This window comes from Cyprinodon variegatus, unplaced genomic scaffold (assembly GCF_000732505.1).
Source record: "Cyprinodon variegatus isolate N-32 unplaced genomic scaffold, C_variegatus-1.0 Scaffold198, whole genome shotgun sequence".
In the NCBI taxonomy this organism is placed as follows: Eukaryota; Metazoa; Chordata; class Actinopteri; order Cyprinodontiformes; family Cyprinodontidae; genus Cyprinodon; species Cyprinodon variegatus.
In genome coordinates this window covers 397,361-408,959 of record NW_015150651.1, presented here as the reverse complement: position 1 = coordinate 408,959, position 11,599 = coordinate 397,361, and the positions used below count along the sequence as shown (strand labels likewise).

The window sequence follows — 11,599 nt, the reverse complement described above, 5'->3', positions numbered from 1 at the left end:
AAAGTGTTAAAAACCGAACTTCTCCTTTAAAGCAAGGGCTTGTCCAGAATGGGACATTTATTCATTTAAATGTACATTTTACAATTTAATGGTATATTTCATATATTAATCATACGGGGGGAGCGGTGGCGTAGTGGTTAGAGCATAGAGCTTGTAATCCAGAGGTTCAGAGTTCAAGCCCTCACTCCCACAGACTGCAACTCTGGGTCCCTGAGCAAGACACTTAACCCCCCACTGCTCCCCAGGCGCCCCACGATGCCAGCCCACTGCTCCCCAAGAGGATGGGTTAAATGCAGAGAGTGAATTTCATTGCTCTGTGCTTGCGACAAAAAAAGAAAAATTCAATAAACAAATGTTAATGCTACTTTTTTCATGGGTATATATTTTAGCCCTCCATACACCTAAGCGATCACATCATGATTGTGAAAACATCTCATGACCCTAAACTTGGTGTGTTGGGACTCCTGGAGGGTCCCCGACCCCCACTGTGGGAACCTCTGCTTTAGCAGGTGCTCTGGTCAGATGAGGAACACTAAAACCCTGAGCACAGTGAGGCATGGTAGCAGCTGCATCATGATGTGGGGATACTTTTAGGGGGAATTGATTAGATTGGAAGATAATGGATACTTAAAGGATAGTCCTGTGAGGTTAATGATTTGCATGCAGAAATAGGTTCATAAGAACAGAAATGAAACTTTAATCAAGCTTCATCTGAATCATTAGGTCTCAGCACTTAATAACCTCACATTATCACACAACCCACTTGTTTTTTTTTCCTGCCTGACTATGTGCTGTGACTCATCATGAGCTAACAAAGTGGGTTTCTTCTCTGCAGACACATCGAGCTGCAGCGAGGCGGCGGGGTTTACCTGACACAGCCAGGCCACTTGTGATGCGTGGACTCCCAGAGGAACAGCCGGTGCTCTCTCCGAATACGGAGGGGGGGGCTTGTGAGTCGGAGGAAGGTCAATCCTTGGCGGGGAAAAAAGAAAAAGACACGAGAGGAGGAGATCTTAGCTTTTTTTATATGAAGGAAACAATCAGAGCAGGAAATGTTTATGAAGGATAGAAAATTAGTTTCTGGATCAAATTTTCAGGATGGCTGCCTAAAAGAAAAGCTTTTTAATCAAAGTGATGATATTAAGGTTACAAATTAACTCGAGAGCTGCCTGAAAATATGAGGTGAGCTTTTCCAGGCGAGGCTGGGTGTGTTTTGGGAAATATGAGGATCAGAAAATCTGCAGGTTGAACAAATCTGTTGAGTAAAAAAGGCAATTCTGTCCGATATTAGTTCCCTGAGCATGATGTCAGCTCAGGTGTTCATTCAAACTCCTACTTAACATAAGGCTTTCGCTCATTCCCTAAAATCTCCATCTTCTGCTAAAACTGAGAGCTAGACACTGACCTTGGTAATTCATAAAAAGATGTCATGACAGGCATCGATTCTCCTCCTGCCATGTGTTGCCCGACGCAGCACAGATTACAGTCCCTGCACTCCCTGACCTGCTGTCCTACACTCACCCCCCCCCACCCCACTGGGACTTCCGGCGGTCACACTTAAGATGCTCAGTTTGTCGTGGCATTGGCCAGCCCAGCACATGGAGCCTTCAGTAGGATCCAGACCCACCCCCCACACCCATGCAACGTCCTGAGGGTGGCCGGACGGGGGTCAATGTGCACTGAGGGGTGAGCAAAAACTGATCAGTGCCAGAACCAGTTCAGAGTTAACCTACACTGTATCAACAGAAAGGAGAACCAGGGGCGGAGCTAGATGGGGGGCAGGTGGCGGAGGTGTCAAGTAACAAAGTACTAATACTTCCTTACTTAGGTAGAAATGTTGGCAATCTATATTTTACTAGAGTAACCATTTTTCAGACAACTTTTTACTTCTCCTTACATTTCAAAAATATACAAGTTTTATTTAAGTCTCATTCATTAAGGCCTGCTGTATTAAAAGAATTAATAAAAAAGAATTTAATGCAGACAAATAATTTCTTTGTGGTTGGACTCGGTGCTGCCCCAACTTGTTGTTCACTACATACCAATAAATAGTTTTTGCATGATGATGCAAAGTCAAATTTGACACTCTTACCATAAGTTATAAAAGTAAGAAAATTAAGCGATCATAGAAAAATGTTCCTTTAATAGGGTAGAGCAGTAAAGCTTCTGTCCTTGTCATTTTTTTCCCCTTAATTTTACTTTTATACTTTAAGTAGTTTTAAAAATGGTACTTTTACATTTTTACTGCAGTAAAAGGCTTATGTTGATTCTCTAACTTTTGAACAGCATGATTTATACTTCTAATGGAGTAATAAATATAAATTCTTTTGACACATCAGGCAGGTGGTTTGTTGTCCATATGTGGACGTAATTCACGACCTCCTGAACTGTTCCCCTTGGAACCAGGACATTTTAACCATTAAAACTGTAAGGAAAAATACATCAATATACTGTGATTAAAGACAACAAATACAGAACCAATCAACACACACCATAACGCCATTTTAAGCTCCCCATTTAGCTGAGCCTGTGCTGGTCAGTGTTGGCCGCCTCCTGTTGCCGGGTTGTTCTGCCACCAGCTAACGCTTTGACAAAAATTTGACATCAAACAAAAAGAGTCTATCCCTTTAAAGCAACACTGTAACTTTCAATGTTTTTGTAACCCATTTTGTTTTGAATTAATTCATCATTTTTACCATACCAAACAATTCCTGCAAAAATAAACAACAGATATGAATAGAACTTTATCAATCTAGCAATGGAAAAACTAACTTTCCATTTAACTTATCCCCTTTAGGGAGCAGTGGGCTGCCACTGTGCGGTGCCCCGGGAGCAATCGGGGGTTAATGGTCTTGTTTAGAGACCCAGAGTGGCAGTCTGTGGGAGTGGGTTTCCAATTTACAACCTCAGGATTCCAAGCCCTATGCCCTAACCATGAGGCCACTACTCCCTACACTTTAGATACAGATGTTTGTTGCTCTTTCTTTAAACTTCATCCAGAGCATGCATTGCACAGGCCAAATATGACAGAGGATATAGCATTTTTGTAAGTACTGATGAGTTTTTACTTGTCACAAATGACAATTTTTAATTTAGTATAAAAATACTAAAATATCTAGAACAACATGTTCAGATAGTTGTGGATCCCTTTCAACAGTGATGTCCAAAGTTGGCCCTCGAGGGCCACTGTCCTGCAGGTTTTATGGGTTTCTCTGCTTTGGTACAGCTGATTCTGATGACTGTAGTTCAGCAAAAGCCTGTTAATCAGCTATCAATGAAAATCAGCTGTGCTGAAGCAGGAAAACCTCTAAAACCTGCAGGACAGCGGCCCTCGAGGGCCAAATTTGGACATGCCTGCTTTAAACCACTTTTCCATAGTTAAAATATTTCCATTTTGGGTTCTTGTATCAGACCACTTTGGACTAGCAGACTGAGAACTCATGGAGTTCCTGGTAAAGATGAGGAAACATTAGTTAAGGGTTATATCTGTTTTGGTCTGAAAACAGCAAGTGTTAGATTAGTTACCAGTGGTGTTTAAGCGGAGCAAAGATTGTTGTAAATAAAAAGCCGTTTTGATGCTGCATGTAGCATCTATACAAACCAAGAGCTGAATATTGACCTGAAAAATAACTAGTAATAATATAGAAACATTATAAATAACATATCTCACATTAAGCTAAAAGTTTGGTCAAAAGTAACAGTGTTCCTTTTACTTAACCATAGTTCTGTACATTTGCATATACATACATTAAATCAGTTTAGTTTTTATTCACCTCTAATTACGCATGGGACTTTAGCTTTGCAGTCATAACACCCAAAATCTAGTTCTGAAAAGAGCAGCAATTCTGTATTTGTCATCATTTACTTAGATATATTAGTGTGAATAATTAACTACTGTATTTTTGTTGTCAGTTTAGAGCTCATAAACAATTAAAATGTCATTAATTGGGTTATTCCTCTTGAAATTATCTTTGCTGCCTCCAGGTTAAGAGGAAATCTGCTTGTTCCAGATATGGTGAATTTATGCATGATGGGAAAAACGAATTAACTGGTAGAGGTGGTCACAACGGAGGTGAATGATTGGCTAAGGGTGACCATGGCAACCCCTTACCCCCCCTCTATTTTCGCCCCTGTCCAGTCCTCAGACAGAGTCTGAAGCGCGATCCACAAACGTCTCTGAAACTCTTATTTGCTGCTGACAGGATGTAGACATGAACAGAGGAGAGAGTGGGTGGATTGGCTGCTGTAGTTTACATCCAATCATTGTCAGTACTGTTTCTATGCCCTCTGAAAAAGTTTCTGGGTTGGCAGGATATTACAAGCACTCAAGATTGGCAGGACTGTCATTTTATTTTGGGCTTTTTAGTGACGCATTAGAACCTTTTTTTTTTTAATCTTCAAGAAGAGGATGAAGTAATCTAAACCATCTGGGCCTTTGTGAGAAATTACCAATTTTAAAAACAATACATAATGATCATCAACATTATTTAGATTATTTTAAAGAATGGTCAAGAAATTACTTAATTAGGACCTGTCAGCATGCCGTCCACCTGGAGAGGCATAAAGGCATAAAGAACGAAGCCCTAAAATGAGAGTAATCCACCGATGGGAACAGGTGAACCTTTCCACTGAAATTAATCCAAGAAAATGGAAATAAAAAAAACAACAATTAACTGGTAACAAAGGAAATTAAGGTTGACATCTGCTTAAATCAACTCTTAAGAGAATCCACAGCTCTAGACCTCCAAACTTCATGAGGGCTTCAGATTAGTTCACACAGCAGGATTGAACAGGTTTCCATTGCTAACCAAGGTCAGACCAGTGATCTGCAGTGCTCCTGCCGCTGGCTGAGAGCAGTTTAGAGCAAGAAACAACTTTGTGTCTGCCGATTCAGTGGATGGAGCTGGGTTTCATAGACATAAGGACCCCTTTTTCATCATTCTATCTCTTTTCTCCCACTATGCAGTATTTGTTAGTTAAATTTCTAACGTTAAGCTCTCTCCTCTTTTTCTCATGATTGTAGCTTCATCTGTTCCTATTTGGCTGTGACTCCATCCTGGACAGTAATAGCAGCTGTGCTGCTGCCATCAACAACTTAGATTATAAATTATACAGTTGGGCATGTTTTCAGTGTTTAGTCCTGTTTCTCTCCTAGACATAGCTATGGGCTTAGCTTTTATTGTGACTGAGTGGATGTTCTCTTTCATCCCTTGGAAAAGAAAACTTGCTCAGAGCTTGTCTGCGTAACTTTTTTTTTTCCCAGACAGAGCCACACAAGGAGCTAGCTTACTGTTACCTTTTCTAACATAGAAAGCATTTATAGATCAATGCTACTATGTTGATCCCCAGTCTGCCTCAGCAGATGGCCGCTCACACTGAGCCTGGTTCTGGTTCCGCTGGAGGTTTCTTCTTGTTCAAAGAGAGTTTTTCCCTTTCCACTGTTGCTACATGCATCCTCGGTGTGAGGAATTGCTCAACAACACAAGGAAAGGAAACATCTACTGCAAAGACCTGAGATTAGAATGAAGGTTCAGTCTCCATCCTAAATACACAGCATGGGAAAAATGATTCATATCAGTCAGAGCCAAAACGAAATGGACAAAATGATGCGTTACAGAACAAAAATATAAGGTTTTTGCTTTTCGTTGTCCAAGCTCTTCTATATTTGTTCATTGTAACAATTTCTATCATCCATCAAAAAAAGTGGAACAGATTCACAATGTTTCATGTCAGTCACTAGCCTGGGACAGGACTTCAATTATTTAACCCCAACGTTCCTCTTTGGCCTAAAATTAAACATGGTTGATGGACTGTAGACACATTTGGAGGTAAAGCGGGACAAAGGCTTTCTGCCAAGAGAAAAGTGAAAACCTTTTCCATCCTCATCCACAGTCTAATGCTGTTAACCGCTGTGGAGATCTCTGCAGGAGCAAGAAGTGAACCCCGTTCACCAGTGGGCCTCTGTCACCCCAGAGGCACCATGTCATCATTTAACTAGCCAAGCATATTCTCCAGCATGAATTATTTGGTAGACTTACACTTTGTCGGTGTAGGTGGCGGGAGGGGCTTTCCGAGCGGTGAGAACCACAATGATGAAGACGGCGATGAGGAAGAGAGCGAGGACTGCACCCATCACAGCTCCGGCCACGGTGATGGAGTTGGACCGCTCCGCTTGGGACTGGTCTGAGACAGAGCACAGACAGACTTCCAGTACAACAGATACACAATGGCTACTTCTACGGTAGCTCCTGTCCATCTTTATCCCACCGCCACTCAGCCACCCGAGATAAACTGTCAGAGTGGCAGAGTGGGGTCACAACTATGGGTTGGGATCAGTACCAGAGACAAAAAACAAAACAGAAAACCCTTTTTCCTGTAAAATATTACAGTTATAAAGGTGGAAATAGTTAAACTCTGAAACTTTAAGCAGAAGGTTGTGCTTTAGATAGTGGGAGTTAGTTTGAGCTTTTCAGAAACAAACATTCTCATGTGGGGGTTTGGTGGGAAACCAAAAGTGTGGGAAAGCACCTCATGTCCACTGATTGGTATGGGGGAGGATGTACCGCATCTCAGAGACTGAAAGACATAAATCTATTTAAGTAATGACCTTTTTGCTTCTGAAAAGACATTCAACATGTCTTCATTAACCACATTTGGACCTGTTTATTGTTAAAACACCTTTCAGTAATGGGTGAGTGAATGTGGGAGAGACAATCTAAAAAGTAAACTGCAGAAACATAATGGCGGGTAGAAATGAGCTGGGCTACACACCAATATAAGAGATGCTTCAGTTAACAAATAAAAAAGACAATAACATCAATTAAATCAAAGGTAAAAACACAAAAATTCTCTGGCTGTGCCAAAAAAAAAAAGAAAAAAGTAATAAAAATGTGATATTTGAAGCAATACTAATTTTCGCCAATAAGGGCACTAGACCTGTAACTTCCAGGTTTCTCCCCTGAGAACAGCTAGCTGCAACAAACAGATTTAGAAATCATACAGTTCCTTAGTAGATCTCTTAAACTATTATTTAGATTTTTTAGAAGCTGGACAGAGAAGGAGCACGTCTGACATGAAGAAGTGGATCAATCCACAACCGTAAAAAACAAAACAAAAAAAAAAAACAAAAAAAAAACAAAGGCAGCTCTAAACTAATAGGTTTTAATGTTGAATTAAAGCAACATAGTTTCAGCCCTTTTACTGTTTTCTGGAGTTTATTCCAGATTAATGGAGCACAAAAACTAAAAACTGCTTCTCTGTGTTCAGTTCTGGTTAATAAATTTGATCCAGAACACTGGAGGCGGCCGGTTGTTGATCAGCAACTGTATTTTTAAATATATATTTGTACTATCACAACCCTCCGTCAGATCAAGGACCTCTTCTGTTAGAAACATATTTCAGGACTACAGATAAAGTAATTTCACCAATAAATGACCAATGAGTTGTAGAAAAGAAAAAAAAAAACAAAAAAAAAACATTAGCACTCATTTGCTGCATGAAAAGCTTAAAAAGAAAAAGAAAAAAAAATCCACTCAGACTTCCAAACCTCCATCACTTTCAAAATCCTTCCCTCTATATCTAACCTGGCATCTACGCTGCTATATCACCCCCCCAGCCTGTGGAGCACGTTTCTGTTGTGAGATGAATTAGCTTCCTTAGACCATATGTCTGCATATTGTCCACTGAGGGGATTAGGATTAATCATGATTAAGATGTATTAAAACAGAAGCAGAACAGCAAGCATTGCCCAAATAAGATGCGATTGGCCAAAAGCTGATGAATGTAGGTCAGAGAAGGAAGTGGAGGACAAAAGAGGACGGGAGGAGGCAAAAGGTGGAATGGTCAATTCCACTTAGGTTGGTCGCCGAGGTGGGGGGGCCAAATCAATAATGTGCTGGGATGAGAATTTTAAACAACAGCTCAATTACCATGCAGATTGCAGTTAAAGTCACTTTATTCTTTGCTCCCTTTTTCCACACCATCTTGCAATAGGTAATAAGGTTGTTAACTTTGGTGGCTGCTGAACTAAAAAAAAGGCCTCTCGAATTAATTAAATTGCCTTAAAAAATGCAGCTCATCAAGGTGTCCAAAGGCATTAACGCCGACTTTTCCAGAGAGACAGAGGACACAGCAGCTCGGTTAAAGTCACCATTCATTAACTCAGCATCAAAAACTTCACATTACAAATGCAGAAATGCATTCAAAGAGTTCATTTCAGTTGATCTTAATGATTATGGCTAACAGCTAACAAACCCCATTATTCAGGTTCTAAGACAATGATTTAAAGCAGACATATGGGGTGGGGCGTTTCCTGGACAGCAATGGGAACCCTAATGGAGCGACAGTGGATTGGAGGTCCAATTAAAGAAGAGAAAGCTGGATTTAGGAAACTAATGGAAAATTGAGTGGAAGGTAAAAATGCGGTGCCCTCTAATGGTCAGCTTTGGCTGACCATTAGAGGGCACCGCCTCACCCACCTGATGACATTGATTAACACATAAAAAAACAAATCAAATTATAAACTCAAAATATTTCCAAAATGATTAATATATTTTCAGATGTCCAAGATAAATATTTAATTTTTAAATATGAGTAAAACTGTTTTGTTTGTTGTCGGATTGGTGAATTTTCCAAAAGATTCTGGCTAAAAGTTGTCCATGCGCAGTAGCTCCTCATCAATGTAAAGATAGGACCATCCTAGGGAGCAGCTCTCCTGCTCCCAGAGCTGAAAGCAGCTTTTTGTACACCACCTCCCACCACAGCGCTCACGTCACAGTCGTGCAGCTGATTGACTGGTTTATAGAATTATTTAGCTATAAGGCTTGGCTAACTGCATGCAGCAAAGCTAATGCTTTATTCTGCTTTCCCTGCCTCCTTTTTCAAATGTCAGCATCTGACCTAGCATGGATTAAGAAAGCTATGACTGATTTAAAGCACTCTGCAGAATATTTTATAACTTTTTTTGTGTGTGTTTGGCGGTTATGTAAAAAAACTGGTGTGATACCTTAGTATACATTTGACTGGTTTTTGGTAAACATTTGTTTTTAAGTTATAGCGCCCCCTGGCGAAAACTCCTCCACCTGCCCATGGAAACACCCGTATCTAGAGACTGGGTGGAAAAAAATATCCACATATATATAGACCATCCAAAATCTTCAATATTAGCATGCTGATAGATTCCAACAAAGTTGCAAACAAACCACTGGACTTTGTTTTCAAGTTTGAAGACATTTCGCTTCCCATCCAGGACTTTTCTCAATTCAAAATGTTTGGAGTAGCTTTTGAGTTCCAGGCTTTATAGAATAGCCCAACAAAAGCCTTGTATGGCTTAGAAAACATGCAAATTGAACCTGGCTGACCAGGCAAGATGTTTCGGTCCCCTGCATGGCAATGGGGGTTGAGATGATCGCGGGAATAAATACATTCCATCTCTTCATTGTAGGTTTTTTAAGCTGAAACCTGATACCACCCCCTCTGTTGTTGGTCTTTCGCTCTAAACATTAATGGCTTCATTCACCACCCTTTCAAACCACCCGTCTTCTTTGTCCTAATTATGAGCATTCTGGTCCTCCAACAAATAAATGTCCTTTGTTTTTAAGGTTTAGGTGGACAGTCGAGTCTTGTCCGGAGGAGGTCGCTCTTCTGTTTTGGACCATGTGTCTATTGAGAGGTTGTTTGGTTAATCCAATATAAATATCTGAGCATTCCTCATTGCATTGAACTGCATACAACACCGCAGTCATATTATGTCTGGGGGTTTGTCTTGAAGATGCATGCATGCTGATAGAATATCAGTATCAAACTGGAAATGAAAAAGTTCCATCAGGACACCCCTACTCACATCTAGAGACCGATAAAAGTGTGTTTGTTAAGGCTGTTTCAGACACTATTTTGACATCAACCCAACCAATTGCTGATAGGTGCTGCCGTAAAAAAAGTAGATGCTTCTCTACAGATCCAACCAACTCACTCTGATCTTACAAAGTGTTTTATATTTTATTAGCCACAATCAGCTGATATAGATGGCAGGACTACCTGCCTGCAAAACAAAGTAGGACCTGGAACAGCCAGCATGGGAGAAACTATTGGTAAAAGCGTCATGTTACTGATAATTTAAATACCGCATTTATTAGTGCACATTTTCCTAGAGGGGAAGGGGGGGCTGAGATGGAGGCAGACATATCCAAAGTATTAATGTTTATTACTCCAGTAGAAATTTAAATCCTACTGTTTAAAAACACTTTTGTAGAAGTTAGAGAATCGACATAAGCCTTTTTTCTCCAGTAAAAGTGTAAAAGTACCATTTTTAAAACTACTTCAAGTATAAAAGTAAAAGTCATGCAGGAAAAAATGTTAAGGACAGAAGCTTTACAGAACTACCCTATTAAAGGAACATTTTCCAACAATTCTGAATGATAACTTCCTTAGAATTAATTTTCTTAGTTTTATAACTAATGGTGTCAAATTTAACTTTGGCCTAACAAAGTGCATTGCACTTGGAATCCTGAGGTTCTGAGTTCGAGCCCCACTCTAACAGAATGCCACTCTGGGTCCCTGAGCAAGACCCATATCCCCACACTGCTCCCCGGGTGCTGCACAATGGCAGCCCACTGCAACCCAAGGGCATGGATTAAATGCAGAGTTCATTTCGTTGCTCTGTACCTGTGACGGTGTAATGACAATAAAAGCCCACCACCACCACCTTTCATTATCTTGAAAAACTATTTATTTTGGTAGGTGGCAAGTTGGGGCAGCACTGAGTCCAACCACAAAGAAATTAATTGTCTGGATCAGGCATTCCCAAAGTCGGTCCTCAAGGCCCCCTGTCCTGCAGGTTTTAGAGGTTTCCTTGCTCCAGTACAGCTGATTTTAATTGAAAGCTGATTAAAAGGCTTTTGGTCTACTGCAGTCATTATAACCAGCTGTGCTGAAGCAGAGAAACCTCTAAAACCTGCAGGACAGGGGGTCTTGAGGACCGAGTTTGGGAATGCCTGGTCTGGATGAAACTAATTATTTTGATGGTTTTTATTTAATTTTTTTGAGTTTATGAGTTTAATGAAACAAAACTGACTTAATTTTTAAAATGTAAGGAGTAGAATGTTGCCTAAAAAATAATTACTCCAGTAAAGTATAGATGGCCAACATTTCTAGGTAACAAAGTATTTGTACTTTGTTATATGACACCTCTGGATGGAGGCATATGTGACGCTGATTGGCTTAGGAAGGGTAATGTGGGCGGGGCTCGACACACCATGAGGAGAAATGATGGAGGGGAGCTCTGCCGTTAGTGACAGCATTGGTAAACTGGAGGCACTCTCTGAAGTCTAAGGCTTAATGTTCCTGTGATTTGCTCCTTATGTAGGAAAAAGGCTAATGACGTCATTTAGGAGAATCTCTAAATTAATGTAGCTGATCACATCATCTCATCTTCGTCACTGACTGACAGCTGGCTTAGTTTTAAAAAAATGCATATCAGCGTTTACTTCCCCAGTTATGCTAAATTCACTTAGTTTACTGTTAGTGAGGGTAACATCCTATTTTTACTTCTATATATACATTGTATTACAACGTTTATTTGATTATTTTACTTTTGTTAAAT

The 11,599-nt window shown here is 40.3% G+C and overlaps 1 protein-coding gene across 2 annotated transcripts in view; it reads right to left on the bottom strand.

The window, feature by feature from the left end:
• LOC107087864 (nectin-3-like protein) overlaps positions 1-11,599 on the bottom strand; it is a 51,320-nt gene that overhangs the window by 4,992 nt on the left and 34,729 nt on the right. The window contains exons 6-7 of one of the 2 annotated variants that reach the window (XM_015379669.1): positions 6,039-6,183; positions 870-972 (exon numbers count right to left, since the gene is read on the bottom strand). In XM_015379669.1, coding sequence (XP_015235155.1) covers positions 870-972; positions 6,039-6,183 — 248 coding nt within the window. The remainder of the gene's footprint in view (positions 1-869; positions 973-6,038; positions 6,184-11,599) is intronic. The other variant, XM_015379670.1, reaches the window with a different exon arrangement.